Genomic DNA, 14,429 nt, shown 5'->3' on the forward strand with positions numbered 1-14,429 from the left:
TTGAAGGCTCGGCGCTTACAATTTTCATGTTGATGGGGCGATTCCCCCCCTTTCACAGAGTTGAAGATGGCGCCACGAAATCCTTCGGCGAGGAAAGTCGCCGAAAGTCCCGTTGCTAGGAGTTTTAAGAAGCTGAGAAGTAAGCGAAATTTCTGTTGATCACCCAAAAACAACCGTGACAACATTATCGTTCCTAGTGTTGGCAGCAAAATCGCTCAATTAAGGTCAAAGTAGCGTGCCATCATTGCGTCTTGCCTCTTCCTACAGCAGATATCTTCGGCATATATTCACGAAATAATCCTTCAACCAATTGCACGAGACCGACACCATGGCATCGGGCCAGTTCTTCGACCCCTTAGTCGCACTTCGCGTCGCGCCTCTTGTTTCATCAACTTGCACCCTGCTGTTCGCTTGGGATCAGCACTTCTTCCTCAGCCTATTCAATGATACCTCCGAGCTTCGAAAGAAAAGCGCGCCTATGTTGAAGCCGTACTTTAACACCTTCTTTTCACGCGGCGTCTTTTTCGTCCTGGGCTTCATCGCCGTATCGACGAGCACCGGTATCTCAAATCTCTACAGCCAGCCAGCTGCTCTGAAGTCGCAAGGCACTTATTGGTGGTACGCTGCTGGCGCGGCGTTGTCTGCGGGACATTTGCTTTATGTTCCGGCTGTTGCACCGCACGTGAAGGCTCTGGCCGAGGCAGAAGACGACGACGACGTCAACGGAATCTTGGATGAGTGGTTGAAGGCCAACTGGTTGCGCATGGTTACCGTGGACCTTGGCGCCTGGCTTGCTTTTGGTGTTGGGGCTTTAAGCACGTTGCGTGTGTGGGCAAAGTTGGAAATATAGGTGGAACATGTAAACATAATGTACCCGGTAATGGAAATGCCTTCTGGATAGAAACTCCTCCGAGGCGAGCAGCCTAGTCTCGCAAGATCAATCAAGAACCTTGAGTACAGAAATCCCGCCAAGTTACTAGAGATTGAGGGATACTTAGTGCGCATCAGCTACGAAGTACCTTTTCAGGTGAGATGCGATGTATGAAGTCGACTTCCCTACTCATATTTCCTCAGAGGCATTTGGAACCTCTTCCTTCCGCTCACAAACCAATCGGCAAGCGCACCTATCAAGACTGCTCCAAATATTGGACCTGCGTAATTCATGTTGTCCTTGGTGACTGGCAAGATTTGAGGGAACGGCATCCATAACACAACGTATATCAAGTAGCTGAGCGCGAAGAGATTGACCGGAACGCCGACAGCTCCTAGCTTGAAGGGTCCGTATGGCGGTGGCGGGCCGCGAACTTTCCGGAGTAAGAGAAAAAGGATCGGGAAAAAGTACGATACATGAAGAGCCAAAGCCTGGAGAGAAATCAGGGCGTTGAAAGCTGTGGCTGAGGCGATGTAGATCAGGGAAAGACATGTGACTATAATCCCAATGAGGAGCAAGGCATTCATTGGTAACTTGAAAGTAGGACTGATCTGTGATAGAACGTCAAGCTGGGAGCTTTGGCAGCGGAGCTAGGAGTTAGAATGACTTACATGCGAGAAAAAGCGGGAGAATGGCAAGCCCTTGTCGTTCGCGAACATCCATACTAGACGGGATACTGACGCCAACATGTTGAATGAGGCGAAGAAGATAATGACTGCTACCAGGGAGACGAGAGTGTTGGAGGCAGCTTTCGAGCCAGTCGCATTGTAGATTACGTAGATGAGCGGCAATGGGGCCGTAGAAAGGTCGTCCAGAGGTCCGATGTAGAAGAGTAAGATCGTAACAAACACAAAAAGCATGACTGAGTTGACGACGCAGGCAAGAATGACGCTTCGTGGAACGCGTGTTCTAGCTTTTCTTACTTCATCGCCTATTCCAGTTTGATGGTCAACATCTCACAGCTGAAGGATTCGGTCTCAGTTTGTTTTCAAGGAAGCAACTTACTCATGTGTATGACGCTGTCAAATCCCGTTACGGAGAACGTTATCGTTAACAGTCCCAAACCCCATGATACTCCGGGATCATTCCATCCCGAGACGTCAGATGTAAGCGTCTTTAAAACGTAGTCGGAACTGCTGCGTTGTCCAAGGACAGCGAGAATAACAATGAAGGCCACGAACAAGGCAATATGCAAGACCCCGCCAATTATCTCGAACGCATTGAGAAACTTTCGAAACCAGAGATTGAATAGAAAGGGCAAGACGAGAGTACCAATCATGATGAGACTAGTATGCCATCGCTCTGGCGCATAGTTATCATAGTTGAAGATGGCTAGGGACGTGATGATGTTTGCCAGGATTGATGGTGGTCCCCCACAGGCGAAGCACCACGCAGCAGTAGTGATCCATCCTGTTTAGCTAGTCAGCATTGGAAACATGGCATGTAAGTCTTTTGGACTTTTGTAGTGAGATACCCTGAAGTAAACCCCAGAACCTGTTTGCGCTAGGGGCAAGATTTGCAGACCAACGATACTGCGCGCCGACAGTCGGATCTCTATTCGACTTCGTTAGCGGCGAGAACCTTGATATTTTATCAAGTCCAATGGGCTTACATTGATGCTAGCTCAGCGAGTGAAAATCCGACGGCACAAGCTCCGAAGCCAGCCAGGATCGAGCCGTAGAACATCGAAGCAGGGCCACCATTCGCTAACGCGAATTGGAAAGTTACGGCGAAAGACTCCCATGATGCCAGTATGATTACGCCGAAGTTTACAACAGAGGAATGGTTAATGTATCGCTGCGAGACTATTAGACTTCGAAAACAGATGCTTGGAAGTTGGGCTAGAGGACCTCGAGACCAGATGGCTGTTGCTGTTCGCCGTATTCCTCAGAACGAGTGATCAATGTCTTTTCATCAGCACCATCTATTCTGCGTCCGATCGCGTCTGCTCCAATCCTGTCGGTATCTACAACAGACGCCATTATTGATTTACGTTGCAGAATTGAACAGATTGACATCCAAGGGACGAATAAACATCAACTCTGCGCGGTATTATAAGCTTTTCTTGTGAATCCTTTCCGGCCCTCTTACCGCCTGTCTCGTTATCTTTCAAGAATACCCTAGTCCTCTTTGAAAGTTGATGTCGCAAAAAGCATGCAAGAAGCGACCATTTCTCCAATCGAAAACCGGATGTAGCGCCAATTGTGGCTTAGGCTAGCCGCCCACCGCTTTTGCCATGAATTTGAGGTAGCATTGAATCATACAGCAGCACAGCCTGGAGTAACATAGTGTTACATAGTTGTGTGTAGATCGTCTGCACGTAAGCTGACTGCTTTGGTGCCCGTGGCGACCCAATTGAACTCGAGCGCACTCTTTTATTCCGATACTTGAGGTTAAGAAGCCTCCAAATTCAACGGACTTGTATATATAGATGCCTGACTAACTTCATCCCTCAAGGAGAAATGTCGAGAGATTGCAACGACAAATCGCTTGCCCATAACTAATTGCCGCATGATGACAGAAAAAAAGGCAGTATCGTAATAATAAGGTATGCCATGAAGATGCTGCAACAATGTCCTTACGCGATAAGTACTTGGTGTAATTGTGTGAATTTTCCCAAACAAGATCTTGCCTCTGAATGTTAGAGGGACGGAGATGTAGATGAAGAAGAGGAATAAGTAAGATTGCAAGTGATTTGAGCGGCGAGAGCGAATTCTTAGACGGGAAGCTCTGTCTGAATATTTTGGCGCTATACTTGCGACAATGAAGAAAAATAGCATTGTCGCCAGCAAATACGAGGGGACTTTCGTCTGGCCGCCCGTGTATACTTTGGCACATGTTTTGATCATCTGACTTCGTAACATAACTAGTGTCTTGACGGATCAGACTGTTAACCATAAGTCGGCGAACAGTTCCAGCGTAGCTTCCCGGGGAGGACCTGAGAAATGAAGCTGGTATCGGGAGCTAGTTCTTCCCGAGGCCGGTCCAGGAACTTGAGGAGAAAGATTTGAGATGTTTCGGTAATCTAGTGCCAATCGGCTGTCCACGCTCGAGACAACAAAGATAGAGGTTCAACAGTTTTCTCCCGCTGATAAGCTCCGAGCAATAGATGCTGCTAAGCCAAGTAGCCTTAGAAACGGCCTCCAGTCCGAAGACGCGTCATCGGTCGTCTGAGGCATAACTCAAGGTCATCGCGTTCCTGTCAAAGAACGCCATCGGCAGGCGCGGGGCTAGATTGGTGCAACATCGATTTCGGGAAGCCGGCGACCTAGGCCAATTTGGAAAAGGCCGGGATTGTGGCAAAGGCCGACACGTGCATTAGTTTCCACCTCTTCTTTTCTCTTCCTTTCTTTTTGGAAGAGGAATCATGTGCGGCCTCCCGAATGAGAGTTGGGTGTGGTTGGGTTGGATGCCACCGGCACAGACATGTAAGCTCGGATGTCCGAGAAACTGGAGCACGGCCGGCACCCACGTTAGCGACGCCGATTGATGACCGTGAGCCGCTGAGGGAATCGTCTGCCGTACAGCCGACACGTCTTGATTATTTTGGGTCTGTTCTCATTGGCGGGATGTGGGAGGTAACCGTTTAGCCAGATCTTGGCCCAGCGTGAGCCGCCAGATTCGACACATCGATGGCGCACCTTCGATAGCTAGTTCCCGCAGCTTTCACCCTGTAGTGTTTCTTGGCGAGGCTTGCGAGGCAAAAACCCTCAATCAAGGTCTGAAACGATGATTGACGTTTAAGCCAAGCGTCTTGGAAAAACACTTATTCCATAGAAAAGTGTTTTGCCCTAAGGTTAGTCTTGCGATCTTTTTGAAAGGATTCAGGAAGAGTGGCGTGGCGGCATAAAACTCTCATCCTCTCTGACAATTTTCGACGGCATCTTATCCCGAGAAATTTCGTTGCAGAAAGCATTCGTTGAGGTTGGCTGAGGTTAGGATGATCGCCGACTTGAGGCTAACGTCAACTTGAGGCGTCCGAACATTATGAAATTGCCTTTACGACTGGAATCGCCATTTTCAGCTCATGCAGAAAGCAAGAAAGTCGGAAAGAACGGCTGGATAGTCATCCCACGAGGGACAAAGTTTGAGGCGTTTTCTGCTTACGCTCTCGGGCCCTCAGACGCCCTGACTTGGAGGCTGGCATCAGACTGACAATTGAAGACGGGACGCTTACAACGCCACGCAAGATGACATTTCGGACAAGCAGCTAGAGACATTCACCAAAGAGCTACCGGACACATGGGCCAAGCCGTCAACGTTTCCTGTTGGGTTTGTTCTTCTGCGCCAATGCACAGCTTTCAGTGCCCTCTTTAAGGATCCTCCAGATTGACATGATTGCGGACCGAAACATCCCAACCGTGCTTTCAATGTCTGAAGCAGGCTAATGGCTCCTGCCTCCCGCTTCGGGGCCGAGCTGACGGCCATGAGTGAGTATGAGTTACTTCTGTGCATACAGAGTGCATCTTTGCCACCGATATCTTACTGTGAGTTCAGGTATAATTAGACACTTGAGATCCCATTAATGCCATCAATCATCACTCCAGCGTTCAACATTCAGTCACTCGCTCTAATACAGGCAATACTCTCGTTCACAACACTCTCTCTTTCTCTCCCTCCAGTTATCATACCTCTTCAGCAAGATGGCCGGATCGAAAGCACGCATTGCTCTCACGGCACTCGTGGCAGTCGCCACTGCCTACCCCGGCATGGGACGGGGCGGCGCCGGAACCAGTCACGGAGATATGATGGCGCATCTCGCTAGCCGAGAGGGTGCCGCAGACAATCAAAATCTCGGCGATCTCCTCAAGATCCCCGACGGATCCTTGTCCGACGTCGGCAAGGATGTCAAAGGCATCCTCACGGGCTCCGGATCGCCTACCACATCCGATGCGGCCAGTGGCAACCTCCCTGAGCTCGGCAGCTCTGATTGCAACGCGGACAAGTGCTGCGTGTGGCAACATGTCGCTGCTGACCTGATGCCCACGTTCCGTGACGATAACGGGTGCACTGACCCTGCCCGCGCCGCTATCCGTCTCGGATTCCATGACGCTGCTGGGTGGAGCTTGAACACCGGCGACCTCGGCGGGGCCGATGGATCCATCGTCCTCGCTCCTGAGGAGATCGGGCGCCCACTCAACAAGGGCTTGGAGGAGATTGTATCGCAGATGAAGACGTGGTTCGCCAAGTACAAGGACCACGGCGCCGGTATGGCAGACTTGATCCAGTTCGCCGCCAACACTGCGACGGTGGCATGCCCTGGCGGACCGAGGATTAAGACCTTCGTCGGCCGCAAGGACTCTTCCGTGGCTGCTCCCGATGGTCTACTTCCAGACCCGAAGGACCCTGCCGACAAGTTGATCGAGCTGTTTGGCAACAAGACCATCACCGCCCCTGGTCTCGCTGCCCTTGTCGGGGCGCACACTGCCAGCCGTCAACGCTTTTTCGACACATCCAAGGTCAACGCCCCGCAGGACACCACGCCCAATATTTGGGATGTTGACTTCTACGGACAAACTTTGGCTGGAGCTCCTGCCGAGGTTGTGACCTTCCCCAGTGATACGGTTCTGTCCAAGGATCCCCGTTCGGCCCCGGCCTTCCAGGCCTTCGCTAATAACGCACCGCTTTGGGGCGGAGTAAGTTTTCACTTGATCCATCTGCCTCAGGAATACAGCTGACCAAGTTGCAGGCATATGCCAAGCAGTATCTCCGTTTGAGTCTCCTTGGTGTCTTCAACATCAACGACTTGACTGATTGCAGCAAGGCGCTCCCCGCAGGCACCGGTGTCAAGAGATAGATGTTTAAAGGTATTCCCGCTACATTATATCTTCGGTAGACTTTTGGGGAGGCGTATATAGATTGTGGAAGTAATTCCCGGGGAAACACGATTTAAGGGACATCACAATTTGTGACCTCCGCATAAACGATACCTACCTAGGTAGAAATACGTCAGGTAATCCATAATAGACATTAGGTATATTCTTCATCCGTATGAAATTGTGAATAAAATTGTATGCCTCCTTCAAAGGGTACGTGCAGTGGGTTTCGATGATTCCCTCGAGTTATTTCACACAATGTTCAGGGTCACTATTCGAGGGCCAGTAAGCAGGCTTATCTCCGAGTCGGTAGCGCACGGTGATCTAAGTAACTCCGGCCGAGATACTTCTCGGCCCTAAGCTCCTCGGACTTAGTTTCTGGTGCAGACAGCCCGTGATCTTGATACCCCCTTGACTTAAGTCTGATTCCCCATATTGCCAAGATCTGAGATTCGGAGGTGACTCTACTAGTCATCATCCATTGAAATATTGACAAGGGTTGCGGGATGCTTCAGTCAGGCGACTTGAGTTATCCGCCCTGCTGGTGCTGTGATTAAGACTTGGCCCGGAGTAGCCCGTCTCTGGCTGAGCTATCATACGTGATAGGCTTCATTTAGGGTATACTTTGAGCGGAAGCAAACGTCGCACTCACGGAAGTGATTAGGTCGAAACCGCTCTTTTTGGTCAAATTCCGTCCAAGACATTCCATCCACGTTATTTAGATGCGACGCAACAAACCACGATGGCGATGCTTTGAAATCAACATCTCTGTCAACCCAAATTTGAGGGGGGTGAAGAGCAGTCGAAAAACCTTGCACAGGCCAACAGAGTCTGATTGAGACGCAATTATGATACTAGAGTTGACTGATCTATAACTACTAAGCAAGCTTCGCATCTTGTTCAAGCTTTCTCCTGGTCTGTTCCTCATCCCATCGCAAAGATGTTCGTTCGACATATAAGCTTGGTCCTCTTGGCGGCTGCGCAATACACCTTGGGACACCTCCATTCTCGACAAGATGGCACGACTCAGGATCCCGCAGTACTTCTGGCTCTGGGAATAGAAGCTCTCGGCGGGCGCGAAGCAATTTCTTCCCTCCAAAGCCTGACATACGTCGGCGAAACGTGAGCTGAGTCGTAGTCTAAGTTCTGTTCGGCCACTAACAGATCGTAGTATTCTCAGGGGAAGAACTTTGATGATGGGAATATCCGTCGCGGGTGTGGATAATGCTGCCGTAACAGCAGGCCGACAAAACATTTCTTTTGCCTTTGACGAAACACACGTCAAGCAACGCATTGACAAGATCGCGGCACTTGGGCGTCAGTATTACCTTTCAAGGCTATTCATGGTGCCCAACCTAATTCTTGCTAGCCGGATGGACCTTCGGAAGAGCAAATCTCATGCCGATGGACTTTTCCATCGTTGCCGAGGGTGGTGAAAGTGGATACGCAGCTGTCACTAGAGGCAGCTACAACTTGTACAATCCCTCCGGCGAGCCCCAGGGTTACCTCGACGGTCAGTAGCAGTCTATCCATTAGATCTGATTTCGATTCTCGCCAAGGGCTAATTTTGATCGTTCTCTCAGGCCTACTTGCGTCCTACCTAATTAGCGAAGCGTACAAATGGCACCCACTACTTCTTTCCACAGTATGTCTTCGTCGTGATTACTTTGATGATTTACCTAATCGCCACATTAAGATCCTTTCCAACAACAAATTCACAACTCGGCAAGGGGAGACAGGAGCGGGAATAACGTTAGCAGGAGGTAAGAGAGGTATTCTACGAACTTGCGACATATATGATTGTAACTTGCATCGCAGTTCATGACGATACGCTCGAGTTAACAGTCCTGTTCGATCCTGCCACGAATCTCCCTTACATCATTAGATCCTACGAAGACCACCCCTTTTTCGGCGCATCGACACATGACCTTCTCGTTCACGACTACGCTGAAGTCAACGGGGTCCAAATACCTCAACGATTCAAGACCATCTACAACGGCAAGCATCTTATTGGAGACTATCGCGCTGATCAGACCATCATCAACGATAGTCTACCGAGAGACTTCTTTGCGGTACCAGGCAACGGGACTGTCCCCGAATCCAGCGTTCCAAATCGGAACGTTCAATACAGCTTCTCAGAGATTGGAGAAACATCTGCAAACTTTCTCTGGCCGGGCGCCTATGCCGGAACAAAGGAGTCCATCGCAGCTTCGATTTCTCAGCCTCTTCAAGATCTACCTGGGTTCTGGACCATCAGCCCCGGCGGTGATCTAGGGATGCGGCAAGGTTTGGTTGAGCTTGAGGATGGTTCTGTTATTGTCTTGGATGCTCCGCCGCATCAGAGCAAGCTCGTCATTGAGTGGGTTCAGACAAATCTTGGAAAGAACATAACACATGTCTGGGTTTGTAATATTCTATCTGAGAAGCCTTTCTCTCCGGATCGCTGACCCTGGTACAACAGCCTACTCACCATCATCACGATCATGCCTTTGGTGTAGTAGACTATGTCGCACAAGGCGCAAGACTCATTGTGCCTGAGCATGCCGCGGGATACTACACTACTGTCCCTAGAGAGCAAGTGGTCTCTTATCCGTAGGTCTTCAACTTTTTTCTTCTATTAGAAGACCTCAACTAAAACTATGTTTTTCAAAGACGTGGTGGTTCCTATGTGCTCAAAGACAGCAAGTTGCAGCTTGCTCTCGTTGACATGGAAGCCACTATTCACGCCGAGGACCATGGCTACGCCCTTGTTATCCCATCTTGCCCAGTTGAGACGAGCTCTTCGGCAATTTTTGATGCGGACCATGGAAACTTGGCGTTTATTGAAACGTTTGATCACGCAGCCGTGCAGGAGCTTCTTAACTCCCTCACTCGGGACAAAGTACCAGGCAATGCGCAGTAAGTCCAATTCGACCCAGCATCTTCTCAAATGGGATCATCAGCAACTGAACAGATAGTAGCTTCTTCCCCTCGCATGGCCCTGCAGGTAATATCACAGACCTGATCAGCGTTTCCGGCTTCATGTATCCATCATTCTCTCCCAAGGAGTTTGTCCACAGCCAGATGGCTTGCTGAATGCCCTATCAAGGCTAGCAATAGTTATCGAGATTCACTAAGCACGGAGGCCCTCCTGAGGAATTTACTCTAGTAGGAAATTTCGTCCCTGTTGTTATTCTTAAGCACCTGACACTTGTTTATTCTGCTTCAGGAATGGCGATTCTGTCTCACCAGCGCGCCATTTGTACTTGCTTCCAGGATGATCCTCAGGTAGTCGTTTCGAGCCAATAAATACTTCTCTCGCCGTAGCTCCCTGCTTCTCAACGTCGGACCTGAAAATTCCTCGTCTGCGCAATTCAGGGAGCAGGTACTCGATGATATCCTCAAAAGTACCGGGATTGGTAACGTGCGCCAGGTTGAACCCATCCACGTCAGAAACCTCGACCCAACGCTCCAGCTCATCGGCGACTGTGGTAGGGCTACCCACTATCTTGGCACCTAGACCGCCGATACTGAGGTATTCCACAATTCTTCGCTTGGTCCAAGGGAGATTATCTGTGCCAGGGACGGTATCTGACCAACGTCGGATGATGGACTGAATCCGTGGAGAGTCTGCCACTGAGAAGTCTTCATCATCTGGATATCCAGAAAGGTCAATTCCTGTCCACCCTCCGAAGAGAGCTAGTGCACCCTCGGTGTCCGCGTATTTCAGGTACTCTTGTTTCTGCGCTTCGGCCGCCTCCGCCGCAATCTTGCGTAGATTATCGACAGTCTTTCGGACACCCTCCGCAGTCTGGCCGCCGATGAAGATGGCTTCTCCATGTCTACCACCAAAGCCGTTTCCAGCTTCAGACACACCCGCCTGAAAGAGGAAGGGTGTTCGCTGAGGTGAAGGCTCAACGAAGTGCGGTCCAGGCACATCAAAGTACTTGCCCTTATGGTGGATCTGCTTGACCGCGTCACTGGCAATGTACGTCCCAGCCTTGCGATCCGCCAAGACTGCATCGTCCCTAAAGCTGCCTTCCCAGAGCTTGTAGAGAACTTCGAGGTACTCGTGTGCAATCGCGTAACGCTCATCGTGCGGGATCTGCTCCTCTAAGCCGTGGTTCCGGGCCGCACTGTCCAGGTATGAGGTGACAATGTTCCAGGCTAATCGCCCTTCGCTCAGATGATCCACCGTGGAAAGGCGTCTCGCCAGCGAATAGGGCTTTTCGTAGGTCAAGCTTGCAGTCACTCCGAAAATGAGGTTCTTCGTGGCTTGCGCCATTGCTGGAACGAGGTACAGCGGATCGTTGACTGGGAACTGTGCTCCGGAGGCCAAGGCTGGGACAACGTTGGCCGGTCCTTTGTACACATCATAGGGTCCGAGGGTGTCGGCTATAAACATTGCGTGGAAACCGGCATTTTCTAGTAACTGGGCGAGCTCGGTCCAGAAAGAGAGCTTCTTGTATTGGTCTGTCTTGTTGCGGGGGTGTTTCCAGAGACCGGGAGCCAGGTGACCGGGCGTGTTCATGACAAAGGCATTGAGAATGAGTTGTTTCTTGTCGCTGGAACCATTCCGGTCTGTGGCAGGATTTGAGTTATCGGCCATGATGAGACTGTTCCAAGGTCTTGGTTGTGATGTTATGTGTCTTGCAGTCTCTGATTTCTAGCGAAGACGGCCCCTCAAACACGGTTGTTTTGCCATTTGTTTCGATCAACAATGCCGGCTCCAAGTAAGTTTATGCTCTTATCTCAAGTCGAAGGAATGCCGATAGCGCGCATTCTTGTAACTGCTGTGATCCAATAGCCTTGTCGCGATGAGTTGTGGGTGGCTCGTCTGCAGATTGCATCATCGCACGCAACCGATTGCGATCTGCCAAGCTAGCAAACCTCCGAGCAATGTCTCCGGCAGAATCGCTTAAATTCGAACAAAAGTCTAAAGTATGTCTACCCTACAGATCCCACCTTACAGGCGTATGTTATCAAATCCCGGCCCGCAGGTATACTAAGTAATTGTAGTTGCCGACATGGGTTGAGTTCATAACGCAATGCGGGGCAGCTAAGATGTGACCAAGAACTGGGGCCTTTTGATACCGATCTCGGTTCGAAGTCAAGCTTTGCGGAGGCGGCTTGTGTTAAAGTAGTTCTGCTTGGCCTTGTTCAATGGATTCCAAATTAGAAGTTTGAGCCTCCGCTTTCCATCTCTTCGAGTCGCAAATCGACCTGCTCGCACGAAGGGAATTTGTAGACAAAGATCTTGTCACAATGTCGGTCCAACTAGGTGTATCAGGGGAGACCCTAATACCTCAGTCAACCAGCTATGGAATGCTCATAGGCCTTGGTATCGGTTTCTGTGGTGTCATTCTCGCAGCAGTCAAGATCCAAAAGGCCTACCTGGCAGAAGACTCTGGCACCTCCGAAATGTTCATGGTGGCCAATCGGTCGGTTGGGACAGGTTTAACAGCATCGGCTGTTTTTTCTTCCTGGATGTGGATCAATGAGACAGTCTTTTCAGCAGCATTCTGCTACAAGTTTGGCCTTGCTGTGCCTTTTGTGAGCGCAATTACATCAATGTTACGAAAGGCGAAGCTGTTACTGATGCTCTAAGCAGTGGTGGTCAACAGGTCTCTGCTTCCAGATTGCCTTAATGGCAGCACTCGGCGTCTTGGCAAAGATTCGAGTTCCTTACGCGCACACCTCACTTGAAATCATTCGATTAAGATACGGATGGATCGGTCACATTGTCTTCATTATCCTCAACATTACGAACAACGTTTTCGGCTGTGCTGGTATGATCCTCACCGGGTCACAACTCATCTACGGTATCTCGGGCATGCATTTTGTCGCTGCCACGATTCTCATTCCACTTGGAGGTTGGTCGCTCCAATATCTTTGAACCAAATGCAGGCATGAGCTGACTATGACCAACTCAGTCGTACTTTACACCGCGGTTGGTGGACTGAAAGCAACCTTCATCACAGACTATCTGCACACTCTCATCGCCCTGATTCTCATCATTTACTTTACACTTAAGGTCCTCACCCACGATGCTGTTGGTGGTCTTGGTGGACTGTACGACAAGGTGGTGGCCACGGCTTCAGAGAACTTGATTGACGGTAACTACAAGGGCTCTCTGCTCACGATGAAGTCTCGAGATGCGATCATTTGGGGGCTAATCTTGAAGTTTGGAAACTTGGCACTTGTCGTAATGGTGAGTGATTGCGTGCATGTGGTCATGGATGTTGATACTAATCGAAATGGCAGGACACCGCTTTCTGGCAAAAGTCATTTGCGACGGAAGTGAACGCAACTGTTCCCGGATACAACCTGGCTGCGGTAGCAATTTTTGGTATCCCATGGGGCCTCGGTACAGTCATCGGTCTCACTGCAAGAGCACTGCACAACACTCCAATCTGGCCAGGCTACCCGCATGAATTTACATCGGCACAGGTCAACGCTGGACTTGTCATGCCGTACACCATCAAAGCTCTCATCGGCGACCAGGGCATCGACGCTTTCCTCGTTCTTGTATTCATGGCGCTGACGAGCACCGTCTCTTCATCGATGATCGCAGTCAGCAGCATCTTATCTTTTGACGTCTACAAAACGTACCTCAACCCCAAAGCATCTGATAAGAAATTGGTCCACGTCAGCCATCTTACAGTGGTTTTTCATGCCGTGTTTATTACGGCTATCTCACTTGCGTTGAACTACGGAGGCGCCGATATGACCTGGATTGGCTACTTCCGTCCGATTCTCTCATGCCCGGGCATCATTCCGCTTGGCTTGACTCTGTGCTGGTCAGGCCAGACACGCCTAGCCGCGATTGTATCCCCAATACTTGGTTTCCTCACGGGATTAGGCATCTGGCTCGGAACAGCACATGTCATTTACGGCGAGATCAACATGAAGACCACAGAAGGCAGCTTACCAGCTCTTTACGGAGCAATCGGATCTTTCTTCTCGCCTGCGCTATACTCGGTGCTTCTGTCTTTATACAAACCTGAAAAGTTCGATTGGAGAAGATTTCTTGTTGCTGAGATTGCCGAAGAGAATCAGTTGAAGCAGAGCAGCGAAAAAGAGGAGGCGAATAATGACGGGAATACTTCGTCGACTTCGGAAGGAGAACCACCCGCATCTTCCCTATTTGACCCTGAAAAGTCGGGTGATTCGGAGAAGAATACCGCCGCTGCTGCAGACGACAACTTCCCTCCCGCGGTTTCTCCCAAAGATACCTCGCTGGCAGGTGAAGTCAACCTGGATGATGTTCGCCACCCGTTCGACGACGATACTATCAAGTTGCTCTACCGCTGGTACCGCATCGCCTGGTACATGTTCATCGCCATCGTACTCGTTACCTTCATTCTCTGGCCAATGCCGCTTTATCGCGATTACATCTTTGAGAAGACCTTCTTTAAGAGCTGGACAACGGTGGCGATCATCTGGCAGTTCTTTGCTTTCTTCGCTGTTGTTGTATACCCTCTGTATGATGGACGTTACGAGATTGTAAGAGGCGCCAAGGGCGTTTGGCACTCGAGTAGGGACCTTCTTAAGTCCGAATGACTTGCGAAGCCGGAAATGCAAGAAACTTAGATCAAGATGTCTAGATACGGCCTGTGCCACTACTATTGTTATCTAAAGTATGTCACTGGTAGTAGAACCCCAGTAACTTCGAGTGTGCAGACTCAGCTTGCGTGCTCCCG

At 50.1% G+C, this 14,429-nt stretch overlaps 7 protein-coding genes across 7 annotated transcripts; 4 read left to right on the plus strand and 3 right to left on the minus strand.

The window, feature by feature from the left end:
- Nucleotides 1-328: 328 nt before the first annotated feature.
- Nucleotides 329-850, plus strand: CLUP02_15640 (uncharacterized protein; the record flags this gene model as incomplete). Its single annotated transcript, XM_049294564.1, has 1 exon — nt 329-850. The coding sequence occupies one exon, from the start codon at nt 329-331 to the stop codon at nt 848-850; it is 522 nt and encodes a 173-aa protein (XP_049151710.1).
- Nucleotides 851-1,056: 206 nt separating this feature from the next.
- Nucleotides 1,057-2,913, minus strand: CLUP02_15641 (LPXTG-domain-containing protein; the record flags this gene model as incomplete). The annotated part of the gene is made up of 6 exons (XM_049294565.1): nt 1,057-1,482; nt 1,543-1,862; nt 1,937-2,341; nt 2,406-2,485; nt 2,544-2,728; nt 2,782-2,913. The coding sequence occupies 6 exons, from the start codon at nt 2,911-2,913 to the stop codon at nt 1,057-1,059; spliced, it is 1,548 nt and encodes a 515-aa protein (XP_049151711.1).
- A 411-nt stretch (nt 2,914-3,324) lies between these two features.
- Nucleotides 3,325-3,795, minus strand: CLUP02_15642 (uncharacterized protein; the record flags this gene model as incomplete). Its single annotated transcript, XM_049294566.1, has 1 exon — nt 3,325-3,795. The coding sequence occupies one exon, from the start codon at nt 3,793-3,795 to the stop codon at nt 3,325-3,327; it is 471 nt and encodes a 156-aa protein (XP_049151712.1).
- A 1,779-nt stretch (nt 3,796-5,574) lies between these two features.
- Nucleotides 5,575-6,728, plus strand: CLUP02_15643 (peroxidase; the record flags this gene model as incomplete). The annotated part of the gene is made up of 2 exons (XM_049294567.1): nt 5,575-6,567; nt 6,621-6,728. 2 exons carry the CDS (start codon nt 5,575-5,577, stop codon nt 6,726-6,728), a joined length of 1,101 nt encoding a protein of 366 aa, XP_049151713.1.
- Nucleotides 6,729-7,005: 277 nt separating this feature from the next.
- Nucleotides 7,006-9,822, plus strand: CLUP02_15644 (uncharacterized protein; the record flags this gene model as incomplete). The annotated part of the gene is made up of 9 exons (XM_049294568.1): nt 7,006-7,066; nt 7,653-7,869; nt 7,919-8,064; nt 8,117-8,260; nt 8,394-8,510; nt 8,566-9,149; nt 9,209-9,339; nt 9,400-9,645; nt 9,705-9,822. The coding sequence occupies 9 exons, from the start codon at nt 7,006-7,008 to the stop codon at nt 9,820-9,822; spliced, it is 1,764 nt and encodes a 587-aa protein (XP_049151714.1).
- A 100-nt stretch (nt 9,823-9,922) lies between these two features.
- On the minus strand, nt 9,923-11,335 carry CLUP02_15645 (alkanesulfonate monooxygenase; the record flags this gene model as incomplete). The annotated part of the gene is made up of 1 exon (XM_049294569.1): nt 9,923-11,335. One exon carries the CDS (start codon nt 11,333-11,335, stop codon nt 9,923-9,925), a length of 1,413 nt encoding a protein of 470 aa, XP_049151715.1.
- A 656-nt stretch (nt 11,336-11,991) lies between these two features.
- On the plus strand, nt 11,992-14,289 carry CLUP02_15646 (urea active transporter; the record flags this gene model as incomplete). The annotated part of the gene is made up of 4 exons (XM_049294570.1): nt 11,992-12,279; nt 12,338-12,599; nt 12,660-12,937; nt 12,991-14,289. The coding sequence occupies 4 exons, from the start codon at nt 11,992-11,994 to the stop codon at nt 14,287-14,289; spliced, it is 2,127 nt and encodes a 708-aa protein (XP_049151716.1).
- Between the last annotated feature and the right edge of the window lie 140 nt (nt 14,290-14,429).

Source organism: Colletotrichum lupini, chromosome 8 (assembly GCF_023278565.1).
Source record: "Colletotrichum lupini chromosome 8, complete sequence".
Taxonomy (NCBI): domain Eukaryota; kingdom Fungi; phylum Ascomycota; class Sordariomycetes; order Glomerellales; family Glomerellaceae; genus Colletotrichum; species Colletotrichum lupini.